General features: G+C 45.0%; 1 protein-coding gene across 1 annotated transcript in view; it reads left to right on the top strand.

Moving 5' to 3' along the window:
• Window positions 1–2,521: 2,521 nt before the first annotated feature.
• Window positions 2,522–27,064, top strand: part of rasgrf1 (Ras protein specific guanine nucleotide releasing factor 1) — an 88,772-nt gene continuing 64,229 nt past the window's right edge. The window contains exon 1 of the mRNA XM_080214199.1: window positions 2,522–3,119. Within this exon, the coding sequence (XP_080070325.1) occupies window positions 2,844–3,119 (276 nt within the window). The 5' untranslated portion in view covers window positions 2,522–2,843. The remainder of the gene's footprint in view (window positions 3,120–27,064) is intronic.

The raw sequence follows: 27,064 nt of genomic DNA, 5'->3' as shown, positions 1-27,064 counted from the left end.
TATCTATCCCTCCCTTTGTGTCTCTACCACTCTGTCTCTCTCTGCCCCCCTCCCTTTCTGCCTCTCTCTCTCCCTTTCTCTTCCCCTCATTCTCTCTCTCCCTCCCTCTTTCCTCTCTCTCCCTCCTTCCTTCCCTCCCCATCTTTCTCCCTCCCTCCCTCTCTCCCTCCCCTCTCTCTCTCCCTCCATTCATCCCCCTCTCTTTCTCCTTCCACTCCCCCCTCCTTCCCTTCATCCCCCTCCCTTCCTCCATTCCCCTTTCTCCCTCACTCCCTCTCCCTTCTCCATCCCTCCTTCCCCCGCTCTCTCAGTCCCTCCCTCTCCCTCTCTTTCCTTCCGTCCCCCCTCTCTTTCCCTCCCTCCCTCCTTCCCCCTCTCTCCCTCTCTCTCTTCCCCGTCTCACTCTGCCCCTTTCTCTATCGCTCCCCCTCTCTCCCCTTTTCTCCTTCTCTGTCCCCTCTCATCTCTATCTCTCTCTCCCTCTCTGTCCCTCTCTCTCCCCTTCTTTCTCTCCCTCTATCTCTCTATCTCCCCTTCCCTCTATCTCTCTCTCTCTCTCTCTATCTCTCCATCTCTCCTTCTCTCTGTCTTCCTCTCCCCTTTCCTCTCTCCCTCTCCCTCTGTCTCCCTCTCTCTTCCCCTTTCTCTCCCTTGCCCCTTCTCCCCCTCTCTTCTCTTCTTTATCTCTCTATCCCCCCTCTCCCCCACTTCCTCTCTCCCTCTCCAACACTCTATCTCCCCTTCCCTCTCCCTCTTCATCTCTGTCTCTCTCTCCCTCTATCTCAATCTCTCTCTCTCTCCCTCTACATCTCTTTCACCCTCTCCCTCTATTTCTCTCACTCCCTCTATCTCTTTGTCTCTCTCTCTCCCTCTATCTATCTATCTCTCTCCCTCTATCTCTATCTCTATCCCTTTACCTCTTGCTCCCTCTCTCTCTTCCCCCCTCCCTTTTCCTCTCTCTCTCCCTCTCCCTCTATTTCCTCCTCTCTCTCTCGCTTCCTCTCCCTCTCTCTCCCTTCATCTCTCTCCCTCTTTCTCCCTCCCTCTCTTTGTACCTCTCTTCTCTCTCTCCCACCCTCTATCTCTATATCTCTTTCTCTTCTCCCTCTATCTCTCTCTCCCTCTCTCTCTATCTCTCTCCCCCTCCCTCTATCTCTATCTCCCCTCCCTCCCTCTCTTTTTCCCCTCTATCTCTCCTTCCTTCTCACTCTACATCTCTATCTCTCTCCCTCTATCTTAATCTCTCTCTCTTCCTCTCTCTCTACCGCTATCTCTCTCTCTCCCTCTCCTTCTATTTCTCTCGCTCCATCTATCTCTAACTCTTTGACTCTCTCTATTTCTCTCCCTCTATCTATCTCTCCCTCTCTCCCCTCTCTCCCTCTCCTTCTCTCTCCCTCTCCTTGTATCTCTCTCTCCCTCTCTCTCTAACTCTCTCTCCCTCTATCTCCCCCTCTTTCCCTCTCTCCCTCTCTCTCTTTGTACCTCTCTTTCCCTCTCCCTCTCTCTCCTACTCACTCTATCTCTCTCTCTCTCCCTCTCTCTCTATCTCTCTCCCTCCCTCTATCTCTATCTCTCTCTCTCTCTCCCTATATTTCTCTCGCTCCCTCTATCTCTTTGTCTCTCTCTCTCTATCTCTTTCCCTCTATCTCTTTCTCTCTCGCTCCCTCCATCTACCGCTCTCTCTCTCTATCTCCCCTCTGTCTCTCCCTCTATCTCTCTCTCTCTTCCTCTTCCTCTATCTCTCTTTCTCTCTCCCTCTCTCTCTGTCTCTCTCCCTCTATCTCTCTCTTTGCCTCTCTCTCTAGCTCTCTCCCTCTATCTCCTCCTCCCTCTATCTCTCTCCATCTCCCTTTCCCTCCCTCTATCTCTATCTCACCCTCTCTCCCTCTCTTTCTCCCTCTCTCTCTTCTTCCCTCTATCTCTCACGCTCTCCATCTCTCTCTCCCTCCCTCCCTATCTCTGTCTCTCTCTCCCTCTCCCTCTCTATCTCTCTCCCTCTCTTTCTCCCTCTCCTCTTTCCTCTTCCCCACCTCTCTCTCCCTCCCTATATCTTTCTCCCTCTATCTCTCCCTTTCTCTCCTCTTCCCTCTCTCTCTTTCCCTATATATCTCTCTCTCTCCCTATCTCTCTCTCTCTCCCTCCCTATCTCTCTCTCCCCCTCCCTATCTGTCTCTCTTTCCCTCTCTCTCTCCCTCCTTCTCCCTCGCTCTCTCCCTCTTCCTTCTCTCTCTCCCTCTCTCTCTCTCCCTCCCTATCTCTCTCTCCCTCCTTCTCCCTCTCTCCCTCTCTCTCTCCCCCTCCCTCCCTCTCTCTCTCCCCCTCCCTATCTGTCTCTCTTTCCCTCTCTCGCTCCCTCTCTCTCTCTCCCTCTCTCTCTCCCTCCCTATCTCTCTCTCCCTCCTTCTCCCTCTCTCCCTCTCTCTCTCCCCCTCCCTCCCTCTCTCTCTCCCCCTCCCTATCTGTCTCTCTTTCCCTCTCTCTCTCCCTCCTCTCTCTCTCTCTCTCTCTCTCTGTCCATGGTGCTGAAATTAACTTGCCGGCTGCGCCACGTGATGCCGCTGCCCCGATTCTGGAGGCTGGCAATCCGGAGTTTGGAGCTGGCACGGTGAAGACAGATTATTTCCAGTTTCTCTTTAGAATTGCTCAGGGACAGGAGGTGGCACCGAGACGCTTGAAGAGAGAAGGAAGGAAATGATGTAAAGGCAGGATTTGGGGGAGCAGTGCTTGATTTGTTTGCAAGTGGCTGGGGATTTGATTGGAGTTTGGTGTCTGTAAGTTGCTGTTGCGGGTGGATCGAGCCTGGGGGAGATGTGAGGATTCTAGCTGCTGCTGCTGCGGTAAAAATGCAGAAAGGAATCCGCCTGAATGATGGGCACCTTTCACACCTGGGGGCTCTGGCCAGGAAGGATGGAACCAGGAAAGGTTACCTGAGCAAGAAGAGCTCGGACAACACCAAATGGCACAACAAGTGGTTTGCCCTGCTTCAGAATATGTTGTTTTATTTTGAGAACGATTCCACGACGAAAGCCTCCGGTCTCTACTTACTGGAGGGGTGCGTGTGCGAGAGGGCACCATCCCCAAAGCCATCGCTCTCAGCCAAGGAATCCCTGGAAAAGCAGGTAGGAGAGACAAAGTCCAGTGCTCAGGCTGCAGTGACTGATATCTAGTGTCCAGTTGCTGAAATTCAGTCTCCAGTAACTCATATTCAGTGTTCATTGACTAATATTCAGTGTCCAGTTACTGATACCCAGTGGTTAATATCCAGTGTCCAGTGACTAATACCCAGTTACTAATATCCAGTGCTCAGTGACTAATACCCAGTTACTCATATCCAGTGCTCAGTGACTAATATCCAGTGACTAATGCCCAGTATCCAGTGTGCAGTGACTGATATCAAGTGCCCAGTGACTGATATCCAGTGCTCAGCAACTGATATCCAGTGCCCAGTGATTGATATCCAGTGCCCAGTGATTGATATCCAGTGCCCAGTGACTGATTTCCAGTGCCCAGTGACTAATATCCAGTGCCTAGTGACTGATATCCAGTGCCCAGTGACTGATTTCCAGTTTCCAGTGACTGATATCCAGTGCCCAGTGATTAATCAGAGTTCAATCAGATCTCCACAGGCTGCAGGATTCTGTGTTATTCAGGAATGTGCTCAATCGCCACATGATAAATCCGAGAGCATTGTCTTTATCCATTTAGGGATTCACGCGGCTTTTTTTTTAATAATCCTAGTGCGAGAGACTGCAGAGAAATTTCGCCAAATAAACAGGAGGGGAAAATGCTGGAAAATGCAACATTGGAAATTGAGACTTAATCCATTTTGGTGCATTGGGATTGCAATGAAGTTGTTAATGTCGAATCTCAGAGCAAAACCAAGCGGTGATAAAATCGTCATTAATGTTAAAATTGGAATCAACTTTTCCTTTTTGCAAAAAAAAGAGGCATTTCTGCTGTTTTTGCTCGGATCCGCGATGTTTAAATTATTAATCGGTAGTTGGCTTTATCGAGGCGATGTGTGATTCTATTTTTAACAGTTAATCAGTCAGAACGCGAATCTTTACAAAGCAAAGCAATGTGGGGGGTGGGGGAGTGTGGGGGGGAGGTGGTGGAGAAACAGTTTTTTGCTGCTCTCTGATTTTTAACTCGTCCTGTAAAACAAAGTCCTTTCCTGCAGAGATGACTATGTTACCAATGCGCAGAACAATAAATGATGCAGCTTGCCAGATGCATTGGTTTATAAAATTAGTTAAAGTTAATTAAGCGTTACTTGAACAAAGTGCCGGGAACTAGACACAAGTGAAGCAGGAGAATCTGGGCGAGTTATTTTTGAAATATGGAAAAAGGCTGGAGGATTTTTTTTTCTGGGCTCAGTGTCTCCGCCCCACGCACCCAGAGGGAACTGCAGACACCCCCCCCCCCCAACCAGATATTTCTGGGGCATCTGTCGAATTCATTGCTTTAATTACCCACGAATCCCCAGTTGTTATCCACTCCCTCCCAATCATTTTCACAGACATCACGTAAACCAAAACCAATGGTTATTTTATTCAAGTGGGGGGGGGGGAGCAGGGGCTGAAGGGTCTGTTTATTTACACAGAGAAAAATATCTTAATGCCACAACAGCCACTGTATGGACATTGATCGACCCGCAGACATCCCTATATCCAGATCAATGTCTCTTTGTCATAGATTAAATATTAGTGATGTCCTTGCCCTGTACGAAGTGTGGAGATGATTTCCTGAAGGAACCAGCCTTTTCTCCCCGTTACCTATTCTTCTTCATTTATCCTTCTTATTTTATCCCGCAACGTTTCTGTCAATACCTGACACATTAATGTCCCGCAGTGTCAGTGCAATAGTCCAACTACCCCCTGCACCATCAGCGCTTGTTTTGGATCACTCTTCATTTCCCTACTCGTCAAAACATTTTTCTAATGGACTCAACACTTTTTGTGCTTTATTTATAAATCCAAATCGGTTTGAAGTTACGGGCATGTAAAGAGCTGTCAGCCTGAGAATTTCAGACAAATTAGAATGAGCGCAGGGACATTTCAGATCACTACAGTAATGGGCCAGTGAGCAAAACAGGGCAGGGGACATATAATACACATACACGCACACTCAGACATGTACACACACATAGACATACACACACACACACATCGGCACCTACACACATACATACACACATACACATACACACGCAGGCACCTATACACACATACATGCACACACAAATACCAACACACACATACATACACACGGATACACACATACAAACACATGCACACACACAAACATACACACAAACACATATAAACACACAGACACATCGGATTTGGACAATCCCGATCCTACAATGTGACCTGTTTTCAACCAATGAAGCTACAGATCCCAGTAGGGGATCTCTTCGGGGATCAGGGATACAGCACTGCAGGACCCTGCACCTGACTGGAGTGTTCCTGTCCTGGGAATGTCACTGGGTGTGAAAAGTAAGACATTCCCCAGTCCTAGTGATGGCAAAACGCAGCCGAGTTGTAAACATTTGGATTCCGCTGCAACAACCTGAAGGTTCAGGCACTAATCCCACCATCAGAATCTGCAAAGATTGCTGAGCTGGGAATGAGGGGACTGACAACTGGGTATGTGAAAATTAAGAGCTGGGATGGGACAGGAAGCTGGGACTGTGGGGAATGGGATCTGGGGTTGTGGGGAGTGTGGGGGCTGGGAGCTGGGATTGTGGGGAGTGTAAGGATTGGGAGCTGAGATTGTGGGGAGTGTGAGTATTGGGAGCTGGGATCGTGGGCACTGAGATTTGGGATTGTGAGGATTGTGGGGACTGAGATTTGGGATTGTGGGGATTGTGTTTAAATTGATTAAAGATGTTGACAGGGAGGATAGAGAGAAGCTGTCCCTCTGTTAGGCTAATGATGGCATAACCTCAAAATTAGAGCTAGATTGTTTAGGTTAATGCCAGGAGGCATTGCCTCACACAAAGAGCAGTGGAAATCAGGAACCCTGTCTCCAAATAGAGCTGTTGAGGCTGGGTATTAATTGAAATTTTCAGAAGAAAGTTGGATAATTTGTGTTGGGCAGAGACATTGAGGGTTATGGAACCCAGGCAGGTAAATGGAACAAACAGATAAATTAGCCATGAGTTAATGGAACAGTGTCAATGGACCGGGTGGCATCTTCTGGTTCCTGTGTTTGTTCTCTTCATTTACATTGTGGGCTAGAGTTCTGCAGAGCTCCTCCTACTCACTGTCCACCCTTCAGTCTGCTTACTATTAGCAGTCAAAAGTGAGAACCTCGGCACTTCAGTGCTTGACCTCTCACCAAGGGCATTGAAGTCAATTGCTGATGTTGGTTGACTCAGCTGAGGTCAAGAGGTCAGTCACATTTGCACCAACTGAGAGCCTGACCTGGTGATGCAATTCATCACTGAGCCAGCAGGGAGCACTCTTTCTCAGCCTTCAGGCTCTTCCACCAGGAGGAGGAGTTCTGGAGAAGTTCTCCCCAGTGTCCTGGCCATTATTTATCCCTCAACTAACTCCATGTTAACGTATCCATTAACATATTAATGTTTGTGAGATCTTGCTGTGCACATATTGATTGCTGTTCTTTCCACGTCAGTGACTAATTTCAAATAATAGGTTATTGGTTGCAAAGCATTTTAGGACATCCTGCAGTCAGGAAAGGTGCTATAGAAATACAACTTTTTCTTTGTTCTATGTAATTAAATGTGTTAAGATCATGGAGTAATAAACAACAACAAAAACTGGCATTTATATAGCAGCTTTAATACATCGCTATGCATTTACCTTACTGGGATATAGTGAGCAGAAAGTAGTGTTTGGGAAACAGGTCATGGATATGATACACTGATACACAGAGGAAGGCAATTTCTCACCACAAACCTCATATTCAATCGCAGACATTCCAAAGTAGTTGATAAAGAGATGAGCAACTATGGGCAGGATTTTCCAGCCTTGCTCACCCTGAAACCAGAAAATCCTGCCTGAGGTCAATGCACCTTTCCATGGTCTACCCCTCGCCCGCTCCAATTCCCATGGTGGGTAAGCGAGGCAGGAAAATTCCGACCTATAATACTGCCAGACACCTAGTTTCTACCCGCACTACCTATTGCTTGCAAGGCAGCAATGAGGGTTTTAATACATGTGATATGTTGGTAGATTAACTAAATTTCTAAAATAAATTGCAATGTGAAGGGTTTAGAAGGAATTTGTCCTGGATTACTAGTCAAAACATTCTGGCTTAATAAAGTTAATGAAGTATGTAGTATCTTTCTTAATGGAGGAATTGAGTCCAAGAATAAGGAAGTCATGTTGAACTTGTATAAGACACTAGTTAGGCCTCATCTGGAGACTGTACCAAATTCTGGACAGCGTGCTTGAAGAAGGATGTGAAGGTACTGGAGAGAGTACAGAGGAGAATCATAGAAACTCTACAGCACTCCTTGGAGAAAAAAAAGCTGAGAGGAGACCTGTTAGAAGTATTCAAGATCCTGAGAGGTATGGAAAGGATAAATAGTGATAAACTGTTTCCATTCAAGAGGGTCAAGAACTGGAGGGCACCGTTTCAAAAATAATTGACAAAAAGAATAAAAGTGATGGGGGAAAAGCTTTTTCACCCAGAGGGTATCTGAATGACCTTCTTGACAGGGTTACGGAGGTAGCTTTGATTGGGGCATTCAAAAAGGAATTAGATTGCTATCTGAAAAGAGAGATTGTGTAAGGATATGGGGAAAGGAAGGGGAGTGGGGACTGGGTAGAATGTGCCTTCCAGGGACCTGTTGCAAACTCTGATTCTAGTGATTATTCTCCAAGACAAAAAACAGCAGTATCTGTGGAGAGAGGAACAAGAGTTAACAGAGAGTTCAAATATGAATCTCCTTCAGAACTTCTCCAAAATACTTAGTCTTGGGGAGGAATAGATTTACTGGCAATATATGGAGAATAAGAGACTTCAGTTATCTGGAGGGACTGGAGAAATTGCCTTGTTTTCTTTCAGCAGGGAAGGCAAAGAAAAGGTTTGATAGAGATATTCAAAATCATGTAGGATGTTGATGGATTAAATAAAGAGAAACAGTTTCCAGCATCGGGAGGGTTGGTAACCAGAGGGACACAGATTTATGGTGATGAGCAAAAGACACAGAAAGGGCAGAGGAAGCAGATTCAGTTGTAATTTTCAAAGGGAATTTGGAGATACATGTTGGATTTAACCAGCAAAAGCCACACTGTGTATTCACACACTGATCGATGCAAAGGGGTATTGAGACAGGTGGAAAATATTGGATGGCTAACTTGATACCAACCATTCCATTTTATAACAAACATTTCAAATTTGTTGCCACATATTTTAATGATTTCCAGCAATGAATTAGTAAAATGTGTCTAATTCGTGAGAAAATAAATATAGGCTGAAGTTGTTTAATTTATATATATATATTGTAAATGATCAGTGGCCCTGATGTGAATTCTGTTGATGAAATTTAATGCATTAAAAATGACAGTGATTGGGTTTGGTGTGATTTTTCTGAGACAACAGGAAGTTTTTGCTCAGAATATTTCCTCTATCTGATTTCTTGTACAAAGCAATCAGAACACTAGCATCAAATGCACTGATGTTCCAGAGGATTATTTTGGCCAAGAGCTCACAGAAAGTGTTAAGGATGAAGAAGCCTCTTGAATGAAGCAATGTGGGTCTCAGACCGAGTCAAAACTCTCACAGTGAAGGAGAGACAATTACAATGTGGGACAATAGTATCTTTGATGAGAATGGAACTGGGAAGAGGTTTAAGCAGGCAGCTGATCCAATATCAAGAATCGCCCTTAGTAAACCTTTGTCATGTCCCTCCATACCTGAAGAAAATCAGCTTACATAACACCTACACAATGCATTTTTTTAATTCGTTCATGGGACACGGGCATTGCTGGCTGGCCAGCATTTATTGCCCATCCTTAGTTGCCCTTGAGAAGGTGGGGGTGAGCTGCCTTCTTGAATCGCTGCAGTTCATGTTCTGTGAGTTGACCCACAGTGCCGTTAGGGAGGGACTTCCAGGATTTTGACCCAGTGACAGGGATATAGTTCCAAGTCAGGATGGTGAGTGGCTTGGAGAGGAATTTGCAAGTGGTGCATTTAAATGCTGTCCTTGTCCTTCTAGATGGAAGTGATCGTAGGTTTGGAAGGCACTGTCTAAGGCTGTTTGGTGAATTGCTGCAGTGCATCTTGTAGATAGTACATACTGCTGTTACTGAGCCTCATACTTTCTTTATATCTGGTTCAGTCTCTCTCTCTCTCTCTCTCTGCCTGTCTATCTATATGTCAATCTGTTTTGCTCTTTCATGCTCTCTCGTACATAAAGGATATAAAATCTTCATGATCACCCTGCCTGGACTCTCCAGGATTTAAAGATTAATCTCCAGGACACAGCAGGAGGCAGTGCTGCAGCGATATTGTCACTGGACTGCTAAGAGAGCCAGGGTAATGCTTTGGGCAGCTGGGTTTGAATCCCACCACAGCAGATGGTTAAATTTGAATTTGATACAAATCTGGAATTAAAAGTCTAATGATGAAACAGTTGTTGATTGTCATAAAAGCCCATCTGGTTCACTAATGTCCTTTAGGAAGGAAATTTACCCTCACACATGAACAAATTTTTAAAAATCAGGCAATAAAAGTGCAAGGGCATGAAAATGAATTGAAATTGTGGAGGCATTCTTGTTTCATTTTCTTTGAACGATTATGTTTACGAGCTATGGAGATATTGGGGATGAGAAAGAAAAAGGCTGTTTGACCTACTGGTGTGTTGGGAAGTGGAATGTCTTATTAGAAAACCTTCAGAAATGCATCCAATAGGAGTCTGCAACCCTAATTGGTACTATCTCTTGTATATTCAAAAAACTGAAGTTTTTCTTATTAATTCCAGAACCTGAGGTTGTAATATCATTTTCATATATTAGTATAAACAACACAGCTTCCTTGTGAACTATAATTACATCTCGTATTATTTATTTGATTTATTCATTTTGATTTATTTGTTTTACTTATTGTTATTGTCACATGTGTTAGTATACCATGAGACGTATTGTTTCTTGCGTGCTATACAAAGCATATCGTTCATAGAGAAGGAAAGGAGGGTGTGCAGAATGTAGTGTTACAGTTATAGCTAAGGTATAGGGAAAGATCAACTTAATGCAAGATAAGTCTATTGAAAAGTCTGACGGCAGCAGGGAAGAAGCTGTTCTTGAGTCGGCTGGTACGTGATCTGAGACTTTTGTGTCTTTTTCCCAATGGAAGAAAGTGGAAGAGAGAATGTCTGGGGTGCCTAGGGTTCTTGATTATGCTAGCTGTTTTGCCGAGACAGTGGGAAGTGTTGACAGTGTCAATGGATGGGAGACTGGTTTGAGTGATGGGTTTAGCTGTGTAAATGACTAAATATTTATGACCATAAGACCATAAGACATAGGAGCTGAATTAGGCCACTCGACCCATCGAGTCTGTTCTGCCATTCAATCATGGCTGATATTTTTCACATCCTCATTCTCCTGCCGTTTCCCCATAACCCCTGATCCCCTCATTAATCAAGAACCTATCTATCTCTGTCTTAAAGACACTCAATGACCTGACCTCCACAGCCTTCTGCTGCAAAGAGTTCCACAGATTCACCACTCTCTGACTGAAGAAATTCCATCTCATTTCTGTTTTAAAAGATCTTCCCTTTAGTCTGGGATTTTCCTTTCTGTCTGCTTTTAGGTTGCGTCAGAGAGTGTTGTTTACAGCAATCTGGTTACAGGTTTATTTTGGAGGCTGCTGGGGGGAGGTCAATGTGATTGGCAAATCTGGAAAGAGACTCAACCAATGATGAACCACCAGTCAAAGGCATGTCACGATGGTCACTCAGCAACTAAACCTTCTAATGGGAGATATGGATACAATAGTGTGATAAACCCAGTAAGATTGCACTAATGGATACCCTGTGGACTGCTCTGCGGTAATCTGGATCATGTTCTGATGTTTTACTGCTAAGATGGACCCTGTTTAAACTGCTTAGTCCCTTAAAGGTCACTGCTGCAATATTTCCCATTGGAAAGTGACACAACTGGGCAAATCCACTCAATTTCAGTTGCTTGTGGGCTTCTGAGATCAACTAGGGTTAAGTGCAATTGCTTTGGAGAAAGGCCAACTTACAAGGGCAGAAAAGCTGAAGAAAATGACTACAGTGGTCATTTTGAAGCCTTAACATGATAGTGACTCACCCAACAGTAAAAAGCAGTTAATTTAGCGTAGAATAATATTTTTGTAATAGAAAAAGACCTTGTAAATGCATCATACTGCAATTAATATTCTCTCATCAGTGGTAGCACAGGAGCACCTCCACTGGGGTGGAAGATGTAATTACAGCATGGTAAGAAGTCTTTCAACACCAGGTTAAAGTCAACAGGTTTATCTGGTAGCAAACGCCACTCGCTCCAAAAGCTGGGAAACAGGTGGAAAAGGAGTCTCTCCAGATGTGCTAACTGTAACAAGCTTGGACTTAATAAGAATGTAAGAACACAAGAACAAGGAGCAGGAGTAGGCCATCTGGCCCCTTGAGCTTGCTCTGCCATTCAATAAGATCATGGCTGATCTTTTTGTGGACTCAGCTCCACTTACCTGCCTGCTCACCATAACCTTTAATTCCTTTACTGTTTAAAAATTTATCTATCCTTGCCTTAAAAACATTCAATGAGGTAGCCTCAACTGTTTCACTGGGCAGGGAATTCCACCGATTCACAACCCTTTGTGTGAAGAAGTTCCTCCTCAAATCAGTCCTAAAGCTGTTCCCTCTTATTTTGAGGCCATGCCCCCTAGTTCTAGTTTCACCCTCCAGTAAGGGAAAATAAGAAGAATTTGGCACCAGAAAGGAGTTCAAGCTCTGAGATTGCCTGACAAGTGAGGAGCTGTGATTATTCCATCTGAGGCCACAGGAGATAGTGAGACTGAGGTGAAGAAATGGTTGGGTTAAGTCTGGACTTGAAGTGCTTGTGAGTTGGACTTGTGAGTGTTACAACACTGACTGTGAAGAGGCAGAGGAAACAAAAGTCTAGAAAACATATCAGCGTAAGAATTTGTGGACACATCTTTATAAGAAAAGCCTGAGACTGATTTACAATCCTGTTAAAACGGCAGATGTACAAACCTCACACCAACACTTTCAGGGTTTCCGTGTTAATACTGCAATCAGTGACTGGAAAGGTGAGATTCTCAATTCTCAGAAAGGGGACCAAGAGAGAAACATAAGGGCCATCAAGAAAATGGACGTGAAACAGTGGGAATAAATAACTGATATATTAACATCCGAAAAGGAAAAAACAGTCAACATTCTAACTTAATCGGGAACTGAAACAGGTGAACCTTGCCTTGTCTCTGTTCCGATCCGGAAGTAGCTGATGTTTCTACTCAGTATTTCCCATTTGTCATTTGGTTTCTCTTTCTATTGAGTAGGAGGGTTGCTCAAAAACAAGCCACTGGAAACTAAGGAGCAGCTTGTGAAACGTGTGCTGATTATTGGTGTTTTTTTTTGCAGGTAGAGTTCCCTTTAACTGCAGGTATTGCCTGTAACTAGGTTTAATCCACAGTCTGTGCACTGTTACTCTGCTATAAATGATATGTTGTGTGATTTGCTCGCTGTGGGACCAGATGGTGTTCTCTTCAGTGCCGAATCTCACCCAATCTGTTTACTCCCCCTCCTGAAGAGGACTTGTTTTCAATTAACACATTCCTCCAACTTGTCACTGAACACAAATCTTGACTTGCTGCCTTTCTGTCCTCTGAACCTTTCCGCCCTCTGATCCTTTCCGCCCTCTGACCCTTTCCACCCTCTGACCCTTTCTGTCCTCTGACCCTTTCTGTCATCTGAACCTTTCTGTCCTCTGAACCTTTCTGTCCTCTGACACTTTCTCCCTTTCATAGTTCAAGGCTGCGATGTGGTTTCCAAGTGTTGACTGGTGTTGCCAAAGCCCTGGGAGTGCTGGAGCCCCCAGGAATTAAAGATTGACCTCCAGGGCATTGAGAAAATCACAGGGGTTTGTAGTGTCGTTTCTTTTTGAACAACTTTGTTTATTGGTTATAAAATATTGGAGATGAGTAAAAAAGACTGTTTGTCTGACAGTCAATAATTCTCTAATCAGTTAAGACAGCGTCCATTAGTTTTCTAATTGGTTGTGGGAAAGTAGATTATCACAAAGATGTGTGTGTTTGGAGGGAGGCTGTATGATAACGGCTCCAGGAATGTCCATCCTGGGTTAACAGTCAGAGTGCTAACTGTGTCCGCCTGAATATTCCTCATGGATGAATGGAGACAAAGCTCTCGGACAATGAACTCTTCAGGTGCTGACATCCAAGCGCAAACTCTCGCACATGAGTGGGAGATCCCTGTCTAACCAATCGGGAATATTTACATTAAGTATTCTCATGGTGTGGTACAAAGTGGAATTAAAACACAACTAACATCACAAAATAGATTCTCTCATCAGTATCACATGGGAGTTTCATCATTCTCAACTTGCACACTCACAAGCCCACTGCTCAATCATAAGGATCTCGCTCCGTGTCACCTTCAGGGACATGACCACTCACTCTCACACACATTTTCTCACCTCCTCATGGCCTCATCTGGCTGGAGAGGATGTGAAGCGTGGTGACAGTGAGGATCCTATTCATTTTTCACTCAACACTCCTGTGAGTGCACAGTTCTGTTTTTTATTTGGTTACCAAGTACCACTTATCTCGACTTTCTTTCATTGGCACTTTGACCAAGCACCTGAGGCCCTCAACCAGGCAAACCTTTAGCCCCAACCCCGAGGAGAGCTGAAACGTGGAAGCTGTGGATTGTATCTTTGAAGCCCTCCAGCCCCAGCACAGACCTCAGTGGCACCTAGTTCTAGAACAGCCTCTGGGTCACAGTCACCTGGTGAGCACAGTGCACAACACAATCCACAGCAGGCTGAGGAAGGGACATCCAAAGTTGCCAGAGGAATGCTGGAGGCCAGGATTCTGCTGAATCTGTGTCAGATGATGAGCCTGTGGACTTGGTCTTAAGTAAGTAGCTGGAACTGCAGCAGAAATCACAGGAACATCTGGAAGGGGCGTCTGCTCCATTCCTCAGATTGCAACGCATGATGGAGGAATCCTTTCACCTTCAGTCTGAGGTCAAAGCACAGACTTATTAGCGCTCCGAGCTCAACAGTGGCAGGATGTCAGCTTCTATGGAGACCTTGGTTCAGAACGTAAGTCCTGCACCGCTGCAGGAGCTGCTCTCCAATGCCATAGCCTTGGTGGTATCCATCAATGTCAATTCAAAAGGGATACGAGGCACCTCAATCTCACTCCAGCTGCCCCTGTCCTCAAGGCGTCAACCAGGAGTCTTTGGCACCCACAGGGAGGAGGATCAGCAGGAGGATACCCCAGAGACAGCCGCCCAGAGTCAGCCACCCAAGTGACTCTGGAAATCTCCGACCCAACCAGAATTTGTGATCCCATCACCTCCACGGCTGAGGAGGGTGCACAGCCACCACAGCAGAACACCCAAAGCAAGCCAGGTCAAATATTGCACTTCCAGATGTGTGCGCTTTTCGCATGTTATTCTCAACATCAATGACTCTCAATCTTATTGTTAAGTGCGTTTGTGGAATGAACCTCATTCACAGGCTTTGCAGTGGAAATGTGCAGTTCCTCCAGCTCACTTCATATCCATTTTATGAGATGTGGGTGTCACTGGAAGATCAGGATTTATTGCCCATCTTTAGTTGCCCTTCAGAAGGTAGTACTGAGCTGCCTTCTTGAACCACTGCAGTCCTTGAGGTGTAGGTACAACCACAGTGCTGTTAGGGACGGAATTCCAGTATTTTGACCCAGCGACAGTGAGGGGACAGTGATATATTTCCAAGTCAGGATGGTCAGGATCTGACAGTACCTGCTGCTCTTGTCCTTCTAGGTGGTAGTTGTGAGTTTGGAAGGTGTGTCTTGTAGATAATACAGACTGCTGCTACTGTTTGTCAGTGGTAGAGGAATTGAATGTTTGTGAATGGGGTGCCAATCAAGTGCACTGCGTTGTCCTGAATGGCGTTGAGTTTCTTCAGTGTTCTTGGAGCTGCATCCGTCCAGGCAAGTGAAGAATATTCTATCACAATTCTGACTTGTGCTATCTAGATGGTGGACAGACTTTGGAGGGGTGGGGTCAGCAGCTGAGTTACTCACCACAGGATTCCCAGCCTCTGATCTACTCTAGTAGCCACAGTATTTATATAGCTAATTAAGTTAAGTTTCTGATCAATGGTAACCCCCTCACAGGATGGTGATAGTGGAGGATTCAGCAACGATAATGGCATTGGATATTGGGGGGGATTAGATTATCTCTTGTCGGAGATGGTCATTGCCTGGCACTTTGTGGTGTGAACATTACTTCCCATTCATCACCTGACAAGTCTTCTCCTCTTTACAGCACCAGAACGTAGAGTGCAGTAAGTCATGATGATCCGTGAGATCCTTTGGGACTGTTTTGGGAGTGCCCCACCAGACATCAGAATCACATCTGAGGATATCAATAGCGCACTCCACCAATGCTTGGCCAGTGCCATGACCTTCTGTCTGTGGGTGTCTGAGTCTGAAGAATGGGTGTCATCAGCCATGTCCTATGCAGATACCCATTGTCACCAAGGAACCAGCCCTGCATCCTGTTTGGTTCCTCAACAATGTGTGGGATCTGGGATCTGCTCAGGATGTATGAGTCGTGGATGTTTCCTGGATATCTGCATGACCAGTTGTTCATTAAACAAGTAGTAAGTAGCCTTTCCACTTTATGTAGGCAGTGCCTGTTGCCAGGGAGCTTTAAAAGCCTCATGAATGCAGTCGATGACACTCTAAACCTGTGGGAATCCAGCAATCTCAGTAAAGCAGAGTGCTCTGGCGTGCTGGCTTGTTTGATCTCTGTTGAAGTTGACATAATTGTCGATCTTGGCAGAAACAACAGCTGTGACCTGAAAAATGTCATGTTGAGTCTTGGCTGTGTAAGATTGTGGCAGAGGTGTTCTCCAAAATCGATGGTATTCTTGAAAGGTGAAGGTGCAGTTTGGAAGGAGATGTATTCATATGTGGAGAAGGGCGATATATCGTGTCAACTCTACATCCTCTGTCTCTCAGAAGGATTTTCTTGCGATGAGCGTGTACTCGGAGCTCATGTATTCTGCTGTCAGCCAATCATTTCATCTTTCAGAGTGTACATCTGCTAAGCTTCCCAATAGGTGAAGGTAGTTACCACCTCGAGGTGATGAAGCTCAGTCCCTCTGAGCCAGATTACTGTCCTCGCTTTCAATCATTCAACCTTGTACATCTTTTGCTCTGCTGCTGTGTGTCTTGCAGGGACAAAGCTCCCATCACAAATTGGGGAATACACTGTGTGTCCCCTCACCTGCACACTCGCAGACATCCCTGAAGCTAATTCCACATAGTCATCTCTGGTGGCTAATAGAAGCTCTGAGCAGGCCCTGGAAATGATTTAGAAAATGTGTAGGGGAGCAATGGGACAGAAGTGAGGATATACTGAAGCTGAAATGTGATACTCCCGATAGGAAAAGTTCATTCAGGTCTGCACAGATTCTTCAAAACAACATTCCACCCAGGCCCTCCACTCTGCCAATCCCCGTAACTCTGCGTATTTACCAAGGCCAATCTGCCTAACCAACACATCTTTGGAGTACAGGAGGAAACCAGAGCACCCGGAGGAAACCCATGCAGACAATGGGAGAACTTGTAGATTCCACACAAACACCCAAGACTGGAATTGAACCCGGGTCCCTAGCATTGTGAAGCAGCAGTGCTAATCACTGTGCTGCCGTGCCAGCCACCCATCATGCTCCTTATTAACACTGATGCCCGGGTGCTTCCTGTTGTGTGTGTATTTTGGACCAGGGCTGGTCACAAGGGAACAATGTTTGTGTTAAAGATGAGGCATTTTAATGTCTGGTAGGCAAGTGTTTGATATTGTCATGCTCAGGTGGTCTATATTCATATCAAGCTGACGATAAATGCAGTCCAGGATCCCCAGCTGAGAGTGCTGGGTGCCAGGGTGATTTGGAAGAATGCAGCACAGCTGACTGAGTCATTTATAAATGGATTCACAGCAGTGGAACATTGTTGGCTGCCTTGTCCCAAGTGTGAATTATCTGGTTCACCATTGATGTTATACAGAGTACATAGTTCTGCTACTGTAGTGGATCTCCTTGAGGAACCCAGTCACATTGAAGACAAACAACAACAAGACCACCGAGGATCGACTGACAGCTCCTGGCTTTTGCTGGCTGTGTTATGACTGGGTTCTAGGGAGATACTTGAAGAGGCAGCACCTTCTGACATTTGATGTTGGGACTCCATCCCCAGTTAGCACATCCCCTCAGTGAGGACACATGCTCCTGAGGCTTCTTTTATGGTTCAGGGTTAGAAACTCCAATGTGTTTTATGGAACCCGCCTGAGTTAAAGTTCTGCATTTTGAATTTGGCTAGGATAAGCATAAGATGCTTCACTTCAGGTATAATTAGAGTGACCCACTAGGGAGCTTTTATCAAACAAAATTTAATTAAGAGTATAGTTACTCATTGGAATTCAGAAGAATGAGGGGAGATCTTAAAGAAACATATAAGATTATGAAGGGAATAGATAAGATAGAAGCAGGGAAGTTGTTTCCACTGGCGGGTGAAACTAGAACTAGAGGGTACGGCCTTAAAATAAAGTGGGCAGATTTAGGATTGAGTTGAGGAGGAACTTCTTCACACAAAGGGTTATGATTCTGTGGAATTCCCTGCCCAGTGAAGCAGTTGAGGCTACCTAATTGAATGTTTTTAAGGCAAGGATAGATCAATTTAACAGTAAAGGAATTAAGGGTTATGGTGAGTGGGCTGGTAATTTTTAGATGAATTAGAACATAGAACATTACAGCGCAGTACAGGCCCTTCGGCCCTCGATGTTGCACCGACCAGTGGAATTGCTGACAGTTTCTCTGGGCTCTTGATATGTGCTTGCCTTGGAAAGAAGCCTTGACTGTGCTAGGTACAGCAATCCCAAACGATCTGATCCCATGAGTCAAAGCCGTTATGACTTTGACTTCAGTGAGAGAACAGCCCAGATTCAATCTTTCCACAGAAGACACACTTTGGTAAGCGATGTCTGGCACTCTTTTAATTCCCTTTTTTATGGGATGTAGGTATTGTTGGCTATGCCAGCAGTTATTGCCCACCCCTAATTGCCCTTGAGAAGATGGTGCTGAGAAGCCTTCTTGAACTGCTGCTGTCCATGTGATGTAGGTAGATCCACTATGCTGTTAGGGAGGGAGTTCCAGGATTTTGACGCAATGACAGTGAAAGAGTGACAATATATTTCCAAGTCAAGATGGTGTGTGGCTTGGAAGGGGATATTCCCAGGTGGTGGTGTTTCCATGTTTCGACTTGACTTTGTCCTTGATGGCACTTGTCATGGGTTTGGAAGATGCTGTCTAAGGGATCTTGGTGAATTTCTGCAGTGTATCTTGTGGATGGTAAACTCAGTTGCCACTGTTTGTTGGTAGTGGAGAAATGTTTGTGAAAGCGGTGCCAATCAAGCGGGCTGTTTGTCCTGGGTGGTGTTGAGTTTCTTGAGTATTGTTGGAACTGCACCCATTCAGACAAGTGCGGAGTATTCCATCACACTCCTGACTTGTGCCTTGTAGATAGATGGTGCATAAGTTCTGGGAGGTCAGGAAGTGAATTAATTGCCTACAGTGTTCAGATGGCTTGTCCAGTTCAGTTTTTGGTCAATGGTAACCCCCAGGATGATGATAGTGGGGGATTCAGTAAAGGTAGTGCCACTGATTAGATTCTCTCTTGTTGGTGATGGTCATTGCCTGGCACTTACGTTGCGCAAATTTTATTTGTCACTTGCCAGCCCAAGTCTGGATATTGTCCAAGTCACACTGCATTTGGGCATGAACTGCTTCAGTATCTGAGGAATTATTACATTGCTACATGGCCAACCTAACTGAGTAGTGACTGTGTAAATATGCTATGGATGCTTGCCATGTCAGCATCTCAGTGTCTGGTATTCCATCCTGCCATCTGATTTTCAGGAGTTTTCGAAAGCAGATCCAGTGAAAGTGGTTGAGTTTTTTGACAGGCTACTGGAGCAGAGGCCATGTTTCACCTGTGAAGAACAGAATGGACTGAATTTTGCTTTAAAGGCTTCCAATTTGGTAGACAGACTTACTCCTCTTCTTTGCCAGACTGATGTTCAAAGTCTGCCAAAGGCTGCATTTACTTTGGCAATTCTTGCAATTGTTTCATATGGACAGCTATGGAGAATCTACTGGTGAGATACATGAACCTATCCACTGCTGACAGGTCCTGGTCATGGACTGAAATCCTGGGCTAGGGATAGGGAGATAGACTTTTTCTGGTTCATTGTTGCAGTTTTCTTTTGCTGATTGCAAGGCCAAAGCTGCCACGTGTGTTAGACCACGTTAGTCTCCATGTCCAGCTCTGAAGCAACAGCGCAGACATCAGCAAACGGAATCACAGGCATGTCTTTGGAGACTTTTGCCTGGAGTCATCTCACATTCAGCAGCAGCCCATCCATGTGATATCCGATCTTGACCAAAGGATCATCATCAGAGAAGACATTGGGATGAGAAGAAAAATGTGCTGAGGAGGGTTGGTTCTCGCACACAGCCCTGTTCAACTGCGTTAGTGACTTGGAATGGCTTGGAAGACTCACCGTGATCCAAAACATGTACACGCGTGCCTTCAGTGAATGGTCGAAGCATTGTGATTAACTTCCTGGAGAAGCCAAGTTTCCTCCTTACTTTCCAAAAGCCCCCACAGCAAAGTGTGTCAAAGGCCTTGGTCAGTCAGTAAACAAGGAGTAAAGGTCCACGTTCTGAACAATGGCATTTCTCCTGAACCCTGGTTCCTTGAGCTTTTCTGAAAGTGCACTGAATCCCTGGCAGCAGATCGTGGTCATGAGTCACTGCGATGACGTGCTGGCGAATGACTTGCCAGGCTGCTCCGAGGGGAAATTCAGGCCATTGTCGGGATTAGATCGAGCTCTGGAAGGGATCCTGGGGATGAGGGTGTTCCCATGACGTATGGTCTTCCTGAATATACAGCAGCTATAGGGGAAGGGGGGAGTGGGGTGCAGGGGGTAACCTCGCTGAGTCGCTGCAGAATAACATTGGATTGAATTAGACTGTTGCTGTGCAGGGTTCCGATACGTGTTTCACCATGGCAACCACAATGACATGGATTTCACTGCACTGGATGTAATTAAAATAAACTAGTCAGATTAACATTCTCACCACGGAGTGCTGGTTAATACTGATCTGTTAGCACAGTACTTACAAGATTTAAGTCACTGTGGGGGCAGGAATTCCAAAGTTTCTCTGTTTTTACACTGAAGCCTAATCTCAAAAATGAGAGTGAAGAGTAGAATGATACTCAGTAGAATGGAGGCCACCCAGCCCATTGTGCCTTTGCCAGCTTTCTGAAAGAGCTATCCAATGAGTCCCATTACCCTGCTCTTCACTCCATAGCCTTCTATCATAGTGGCAGCTTTTTGCAGTCCATAGGTTTATGCTCCAGTGTTACAACACAGCCTCTACCTTATTTTTTATTCATTTGTGGGACATGGGTGTCACTGGCTGGGCCAGCATTTATTGCCCATCCCTAGTTGCCCTTGAAACTGAGTGGGTAGCTAGGCCACTTCAGTAAGCACTTGAGAGTCAATCACATTCCTGGTAGCACGAGCGATTTGCTTGCTGCAGCACATGTGCAGTAATTTTACAGAATTGTGTGTGGCCTGAATGGGATTTTTTGAGTTACACAATGCCTACACAGCTTAGCGGGAACTCTGAAGGCCAGTTCACAATCCTTTCAAATAGTATTTTTTAATAATATACCACACGTCATTGAGAGAGGGTTTGGAATAATTACAATTTGACTCTGGGCTAGTTAAAGGTAAAATGATCCAGGGTTCCTGACAAACACTGCCACAAAGTGCAATTTCCAAATGAAGACAACAACAATTTGCATTTATAAAGCATCTCTAAGGTAATAAAAATGTCCCAAGGTATTTCAAAGGAGTGATTAGCTGTTTGCACTGGACCACATAGTGGGACAGGTGAACAAAAACTCAGTCAAAGATTTGCCGTTAAGGAACCCTTTAAAAGAAGAGTGAGTTGGAAAAAAGGAGGAGTTTAAAGAGGGAATTCCAGATCTTAGAGCAAAGGCAGCTGAAGCCACAGCCGCCTGTGGTGGAGTGATTAAAATCAGGGATGAGTTCAGAGATTGGATGAGCTCGGCATGTCATAGGGCTTGAGGATGTTACAGAGATAGGGAGAGGTAAGGTCACGTAGGGATTTAAACAAATGGGGAGGCGATGGCCTAGTGGTATAATCGCTAGACCATTAATCTAGAAACTCAGCTAATGTCCTGGGGATCTGGATTCAAATCTCACCAAGGCAAATGGTGGAATTTGAATTCCATAAAAATAATCGGAATTAAGAATCTACTGATGACCATGAAACCATTGTCAATTGTCAGAAAAAACCCATCTGGAAAAACCCATCTGGTTCACTAATAACCTTTAGGGAAGGAAACCTGCTGTCTAACTGGCCTATATGAGATTCCAGAGCCACAGCAATGTGGTTGGCCCTCATCTGCTCTCAAGCAATAGGGATGGGTAATAAATGCTGGCCAGCCAGTGACACCCATGTCCCACGAATGAATAAAAAAAATGACAGTTTATCAGTTGAGACATTGCTTAACTGGGAGCAAATGTAGTTCAGTGAGGTGATGTGTGAACAATAGAATTCACGTTTATGGGGAGTGGAAGATGGAAGATCAGTCAGGCGAGCATTGGAATAGTCCAATCTAGAGGGAACAAAAGCATGGAAGAGGTTTCAGCAGCAGATGATCTCAGGCAAGGTGGAGTCAGGTGATAAAATAAGCTGACAGCAGAGTGCGATGGCTGGGTGCGATGGCTCGGTGCGATGGTGCAATTCCTCCCAATTCCTCCAGCAGATGCTTGAAGTTGATGAAAAGTAATTCTAATAAATTTCCAAACACATGATGGACTTTTAAACCAAGGAAGGTACCGATTCCCCTTAGCTTATCCTAATCGGGGATAACTGTCTGTGGCGATATAAAACCAGGACTTAACTGGCAGGGATGAAATACTGATCACCAGGCAGGGGTGCACTTCTCGGCCCGTTGGTGAAGTCAAATGTCAGACCCAGTCCAAGATGGGTGCAATGCCTTATCTTGTCAGCCTGGATCTTGTTTGTCTTTCTTGAGGACGCCACAAATTGGGTTCAATTGGGATCTGGATTTTGGAGCAAGCAAGGAGGTGGATTCAGGTCTGCCCACTCCGCTCTGATCATTGGCTTTTCACTTTGAGAATTTAAAAATAAATCCAGGACAAATAAAGCATTCCGTTGAATAGAATCAAAGTAAGTGGCTAAGTTCTGGCCTCTGTGGAGATAATTGTATGAATTCAATTTCAATTGTCTGTGCATGGCTGTACAGATCAATGATTATTATCTGTGCAATATCCACACACTGCAAACTGGAAACTCTTTCACATATTGTTCTTGCGTTATTCCCTTTCTACGAAAATCAGTCATGCCTGCTCTGAATTTCACACTCTGGTTTATATGTAGCACAAGAGGCCATTCGGCCCATTGTTCTCATGCCGGTTCCATGAATAAGTCACACTCCCCTCCTCAGATCCATTCAGATTCAGATTGCAACCATTTCCAGGTAAAGTGAGTATTTGCATGAACATGGTACGGATTGCATTAATAGCCTCATGCCCGACTTTACCAAGTTTTCACGCCTGGAAATGGACGCGATGCAATGGTAAAATTGGGCCCTTAGTCTCATGATTTCAAATTTCTCTAAATCGTCTCTGCCCAGTTTGCCACTCTGTGTACATTCTCCGGTTGCTTTCCTCGTGACTGTTTACTACTTTACTGAGTTTTGGACTGCCTGTAACCTTTGACGTTATCTACTCAAGTCCAGGCCACCGGTTTATGTCAAAAAGAGCAGCAGTCCATATACTAACCCCTGGGGGGCAGCAGGGGGCGGGGGAACAGATACCTCCCTCCAGCGTGACTAAAAAATACTGCTCACCACAACTCCTTGATTTATAGAGAATTTTATTCTATTTATGAAGAATTAGCTTTGCATGATAGAACTTAAAAAAGACAGAACATTTTGTGTAAATGTCAGTTCAAATCCACAGTAATTATAGCATTTGGAATTTCTGTTGCACCGCCCCCCGCCCCCCCCACCCCCACCCCCCCACCCCCACCCCCCGCCCGACCCTGGTCCTGGCTTTGTTGCTCCTTATATAGATAAAGACAAAGAATAAAGCTTTGCATTGCAGAAGTGTATATCTAATCTTTAGAGATAGGCCTCTCAGGAGTATGTAAATCTGGAATATTCATCCCAAGAGGCTGGGGGTGGTGTCAGTCGAGGCGGAGAGGAATAGATTTCTGTTGTAAGAACATCAAGGAATATGAAGCAAAAGTGGATAAGTGGAGTTAAGATACAAATCAGCCATAATCCAATTGAATGCTGTGACCACAGGGCCCAATGGGATCTACCCCAGGCTATTGAGATTTTGATTTGACTTGATTTGCTTTGATTTATTATTGTATGGACATTCAGTGAAAAGTATTGTTTCTTGCGCACTGTACAAACAAAGCATACTGTGCATTGAGAAGGAAAGGAAAGAATGCAGAATGTAGTGTTATAGTCAAAGCTAGGGCAGAGAAAGTCCAACTTAATGCAAGGCAAGTCCATTCAAAAGTCTGACAGTAAGAGGGAAGAAGCTGTTCTTGAGTCAGTTGGTACATGACCTCAGACTTTTCTATCATTTTCCTGATGGAAGAAGGTGGAAGAGAGAATGCCCTGGGTGTGTGGGGTCCTTAATTATACTGGCTGCTTTGCCATGGCAGTAGGAAGTATAGACAGAGTCAATGGATGGGAGGCTGGTTTGACTGATGGATTGGGCTACATTCACAACCTTTTGTATTTCCTTGCGGTCTTGGGCACAGCAGGAGCCATACCAAGCTGTGGTACAATCAGAAAGAAAGCTTTCAATAGTGCACCTGTAAAAGTTGGTGAGAGTCATAGCTGACATGCCAAGGAGAGAGGCAAGAGAGAAGAGAGAAGCAAGAGAAGAGATTGCTGGGGCCTTAACAAAGATCTTTATACCCTCACTAGTCAATGGCGAGCCTCAGAGGACTGGCAAGTAGCTAATGTTGTTCCTCTGTTCAAGAAAGGAAGTAGGTATAATCCAGGAAATTTTAGACCGGTGAGTTTCACATCAGTGGTTGGGAAGCTAATGAAGAGGATTTTTAGGGATAGGTTTTACATGCATTTGGAAAAGCATGGCCTAATTAGGGAAAGTCAGCATGGTTTTGTGCAGGGCAGGTCATGTCTTACTAACTTGATTGATTTTTTTGAGGAGGTGACATTAATGATTGGTAAGGCTAAAGCAAAGGATGTTGTCTACATGACTTTTAGTAAGGCTTTCTACAAGGTCCCTCATGTAGGCTCATCTATAAGATTAAGATGCATGAGATCCAGGGTGACTTGGCCATTTGGCTTGCCCATAGAGATCAGAGGGTAGTGGTGGAAGGTTGTTTTTCTGGCTGGAGTGAGTATGGTGTTCTGCAGGAATCCATAAGGAACCAAATAATATAACTTCGGGCAGGAAGTGAGTTTGGAATCAAAGATCAGCCATGATTTTATTCATAGAATCATAGAATCCTACAGTGTAGAAGGAGGCCATTCAACCCATCAAGTCTGCACCAACCACAATTTCACCAGGCCGTTTCCCCACAACCCCATGCATTCACCCTAGGCCCTCTGACACTAGGGGGCAATTTAGCATGGCCAATCCACCTAACCTACACAGCTTTGAACACTAAGGGGCAATTTAACATGACAATCCACTTAACCTACACATCTTTGGACTGTGGGAGGAAATCAAAGCAGACACAGGTAGAGTGTGCAAACTCCGCACAGACAGTGACCCAAAGCCAGGAATCGAACCTGGGTCCCTGGCATAGTGAGGCAGCAGTGGTAACCACTGTGCCACCGTGCCACCTCTTCTTAAATGGTGGAGCAAGCTTGAAGGGCCAGATGAATTACTCCTGCTCCCACTTTTTTTATGTCCTTACGTTGATGCTGTTTTTCCCTATAATGACTTATCACAGAACTCAGCAATTCCAGTGTTCAGGAATGGAAATATTACCCACATCACCCGCTCCCTTATCATCCTGTGATAAGTCATTATAGGAAAAAACAGCATCAACATAAGGACGTTAAAAAATGGGAGCAGGAGTAGGTCATCTACCCTTCAAGCTTGCTCCACCATTCAGTAAGAGGAGGCACAGTGGCACAATAGTTAGCACTGCTGCCTCACAGTGCCAAAGGCCTCATCAGGTGAAGCATGGACTGGAATCAGAGGAAATCTCTCATGTGCCCCCAACACTTTATAACAGAAGTTCATTCTCAGGTCTTCCAGGTTCTATGACGGGTGCCAGCAGAAGTTGAACACACCTGGTCAGATGCCAGTGAACTTTGTACAGATTGATTGCATTTACAAATGAGTGAGCTGGGAAAAGTGATGGATGTTCCCAGTGTCCTAGATGGGCACATATACAGGAAGTGTCAGCAGCTGCTGAACCTGGTGCCTTGGTGTTCTGTGGCCATAGATGTGGCCCCAAGGAGGGTATGTTGCGTCTGTGGGTGTGATGGAGTGTCCGCAGGATGTTCTTCTGAGGGAGGGTGATCAGCCAGAGGTTGTGTCCACATTGCGTAAAAAGGTGGGGGTGTCACATTATTGTTTAAAGAATCATTCACAGCTGTGAGGGAGGATGATATGCTAAATAAAACATCAAATTAAGTTACAGGGGTTGAGCTCAGAAATAAAAAAGGGACAGCCACATTGCTGGGAGTGTACTATCGATTCCCAAATAGTGGAAGGGAAAATAACAGATATGAAGATAGGCAGTAATCACTGGGGGCTTCAACTATCCTAATATTAACTGGGATATAAACAACGTGAAGAGCAATGATAGAGCTAAATTCTTGAATGGCTTTCAAGAGAACTTCTTTAGTCAGCGCATAACAAACCCAATGAGAGAGGGCACAATTCCAGATTTAGTCATAGGAAATGAAGTTGGGCAAGTGGGTGAAGTAGCAGCGAAGGAGCATTGTGGCGAATTAACAAATGCTCTGAGGATCATTTTCCAATCCCCATGAGATATAGGCGAGGTACCAGAGGATTGGTAGTCGCAAATGCTGTACCATTATTTAAAAAGGGTGTGAGGGATAGGCCAGGGAACTATAGGCAGCCACTCTGACTTTGGTGGTGGGTAAACTACCGGAAACAATTCTAAGAGTCAGGATAAACTGTCACTGAGAAATGTGCAGATTGATCAGGGATAGTCAGCATGGTTTTACTGGGGGGAGATTGTGTTCTGCTACCTGAATAAAATGTTTTGAGGAAGTAAGAAGGAGGATTGATGAGGGTGGTGCAGTAGATGTTGTCTACATGGATTTTAAGGTATTTGACAAAATCCCACACGGCAGACTGGGCAGAACAGTGAGATCTCGTGGGATACAGGGGAAGGTGGCAGGGTGGATCCAAAACTGACTCACTGACAGAAAACAAAGGGTAACTGACAATAGGATGCTTTTGTGAATGGAAAACTTTGCAATGAAGCTCCCCAGGGCTCAGTGTTGGACCCTTTCCTACTTGTTGTCTATATTAATGAGTAAGACATAAATATGAAAGGCATCATTGGGAAATTTGCAGAAGGCACAAAAATTGTTGATGTAGTTGATAGTGAAGAGGATAGCTGTTGATTCCAGAATGATAGGGCGAATTTGAACCCCACTTTTCCCCAGTGGGAATGGCAGCATGGACTCAACATCTGGAGTGACTCAAAAAGCACGA

The sequence above is a fragment of the Carcharhinus amblyrhynchos genome, chromosome 28 (genome assembly GCF_965287045.1).
Source record: "Carcharhinus amblyrhynchos chromosome 28, sCarAmb.v2.hapA, whole genome shotgun sequence".
NCBI classification, from domain to species: Eukaryota; Metazoa; Chordata; class Chondrichthyes; order Carcharhiniformes; family Carcharhinidae; genus Carcharhinus; species Carcharhinus amblyrhynchos.
The sequence above is the reverse complement of the archived record's forward strand: the minus strand, read 5'-3'. Positions and strand labels throughout refer to the sequence as shown.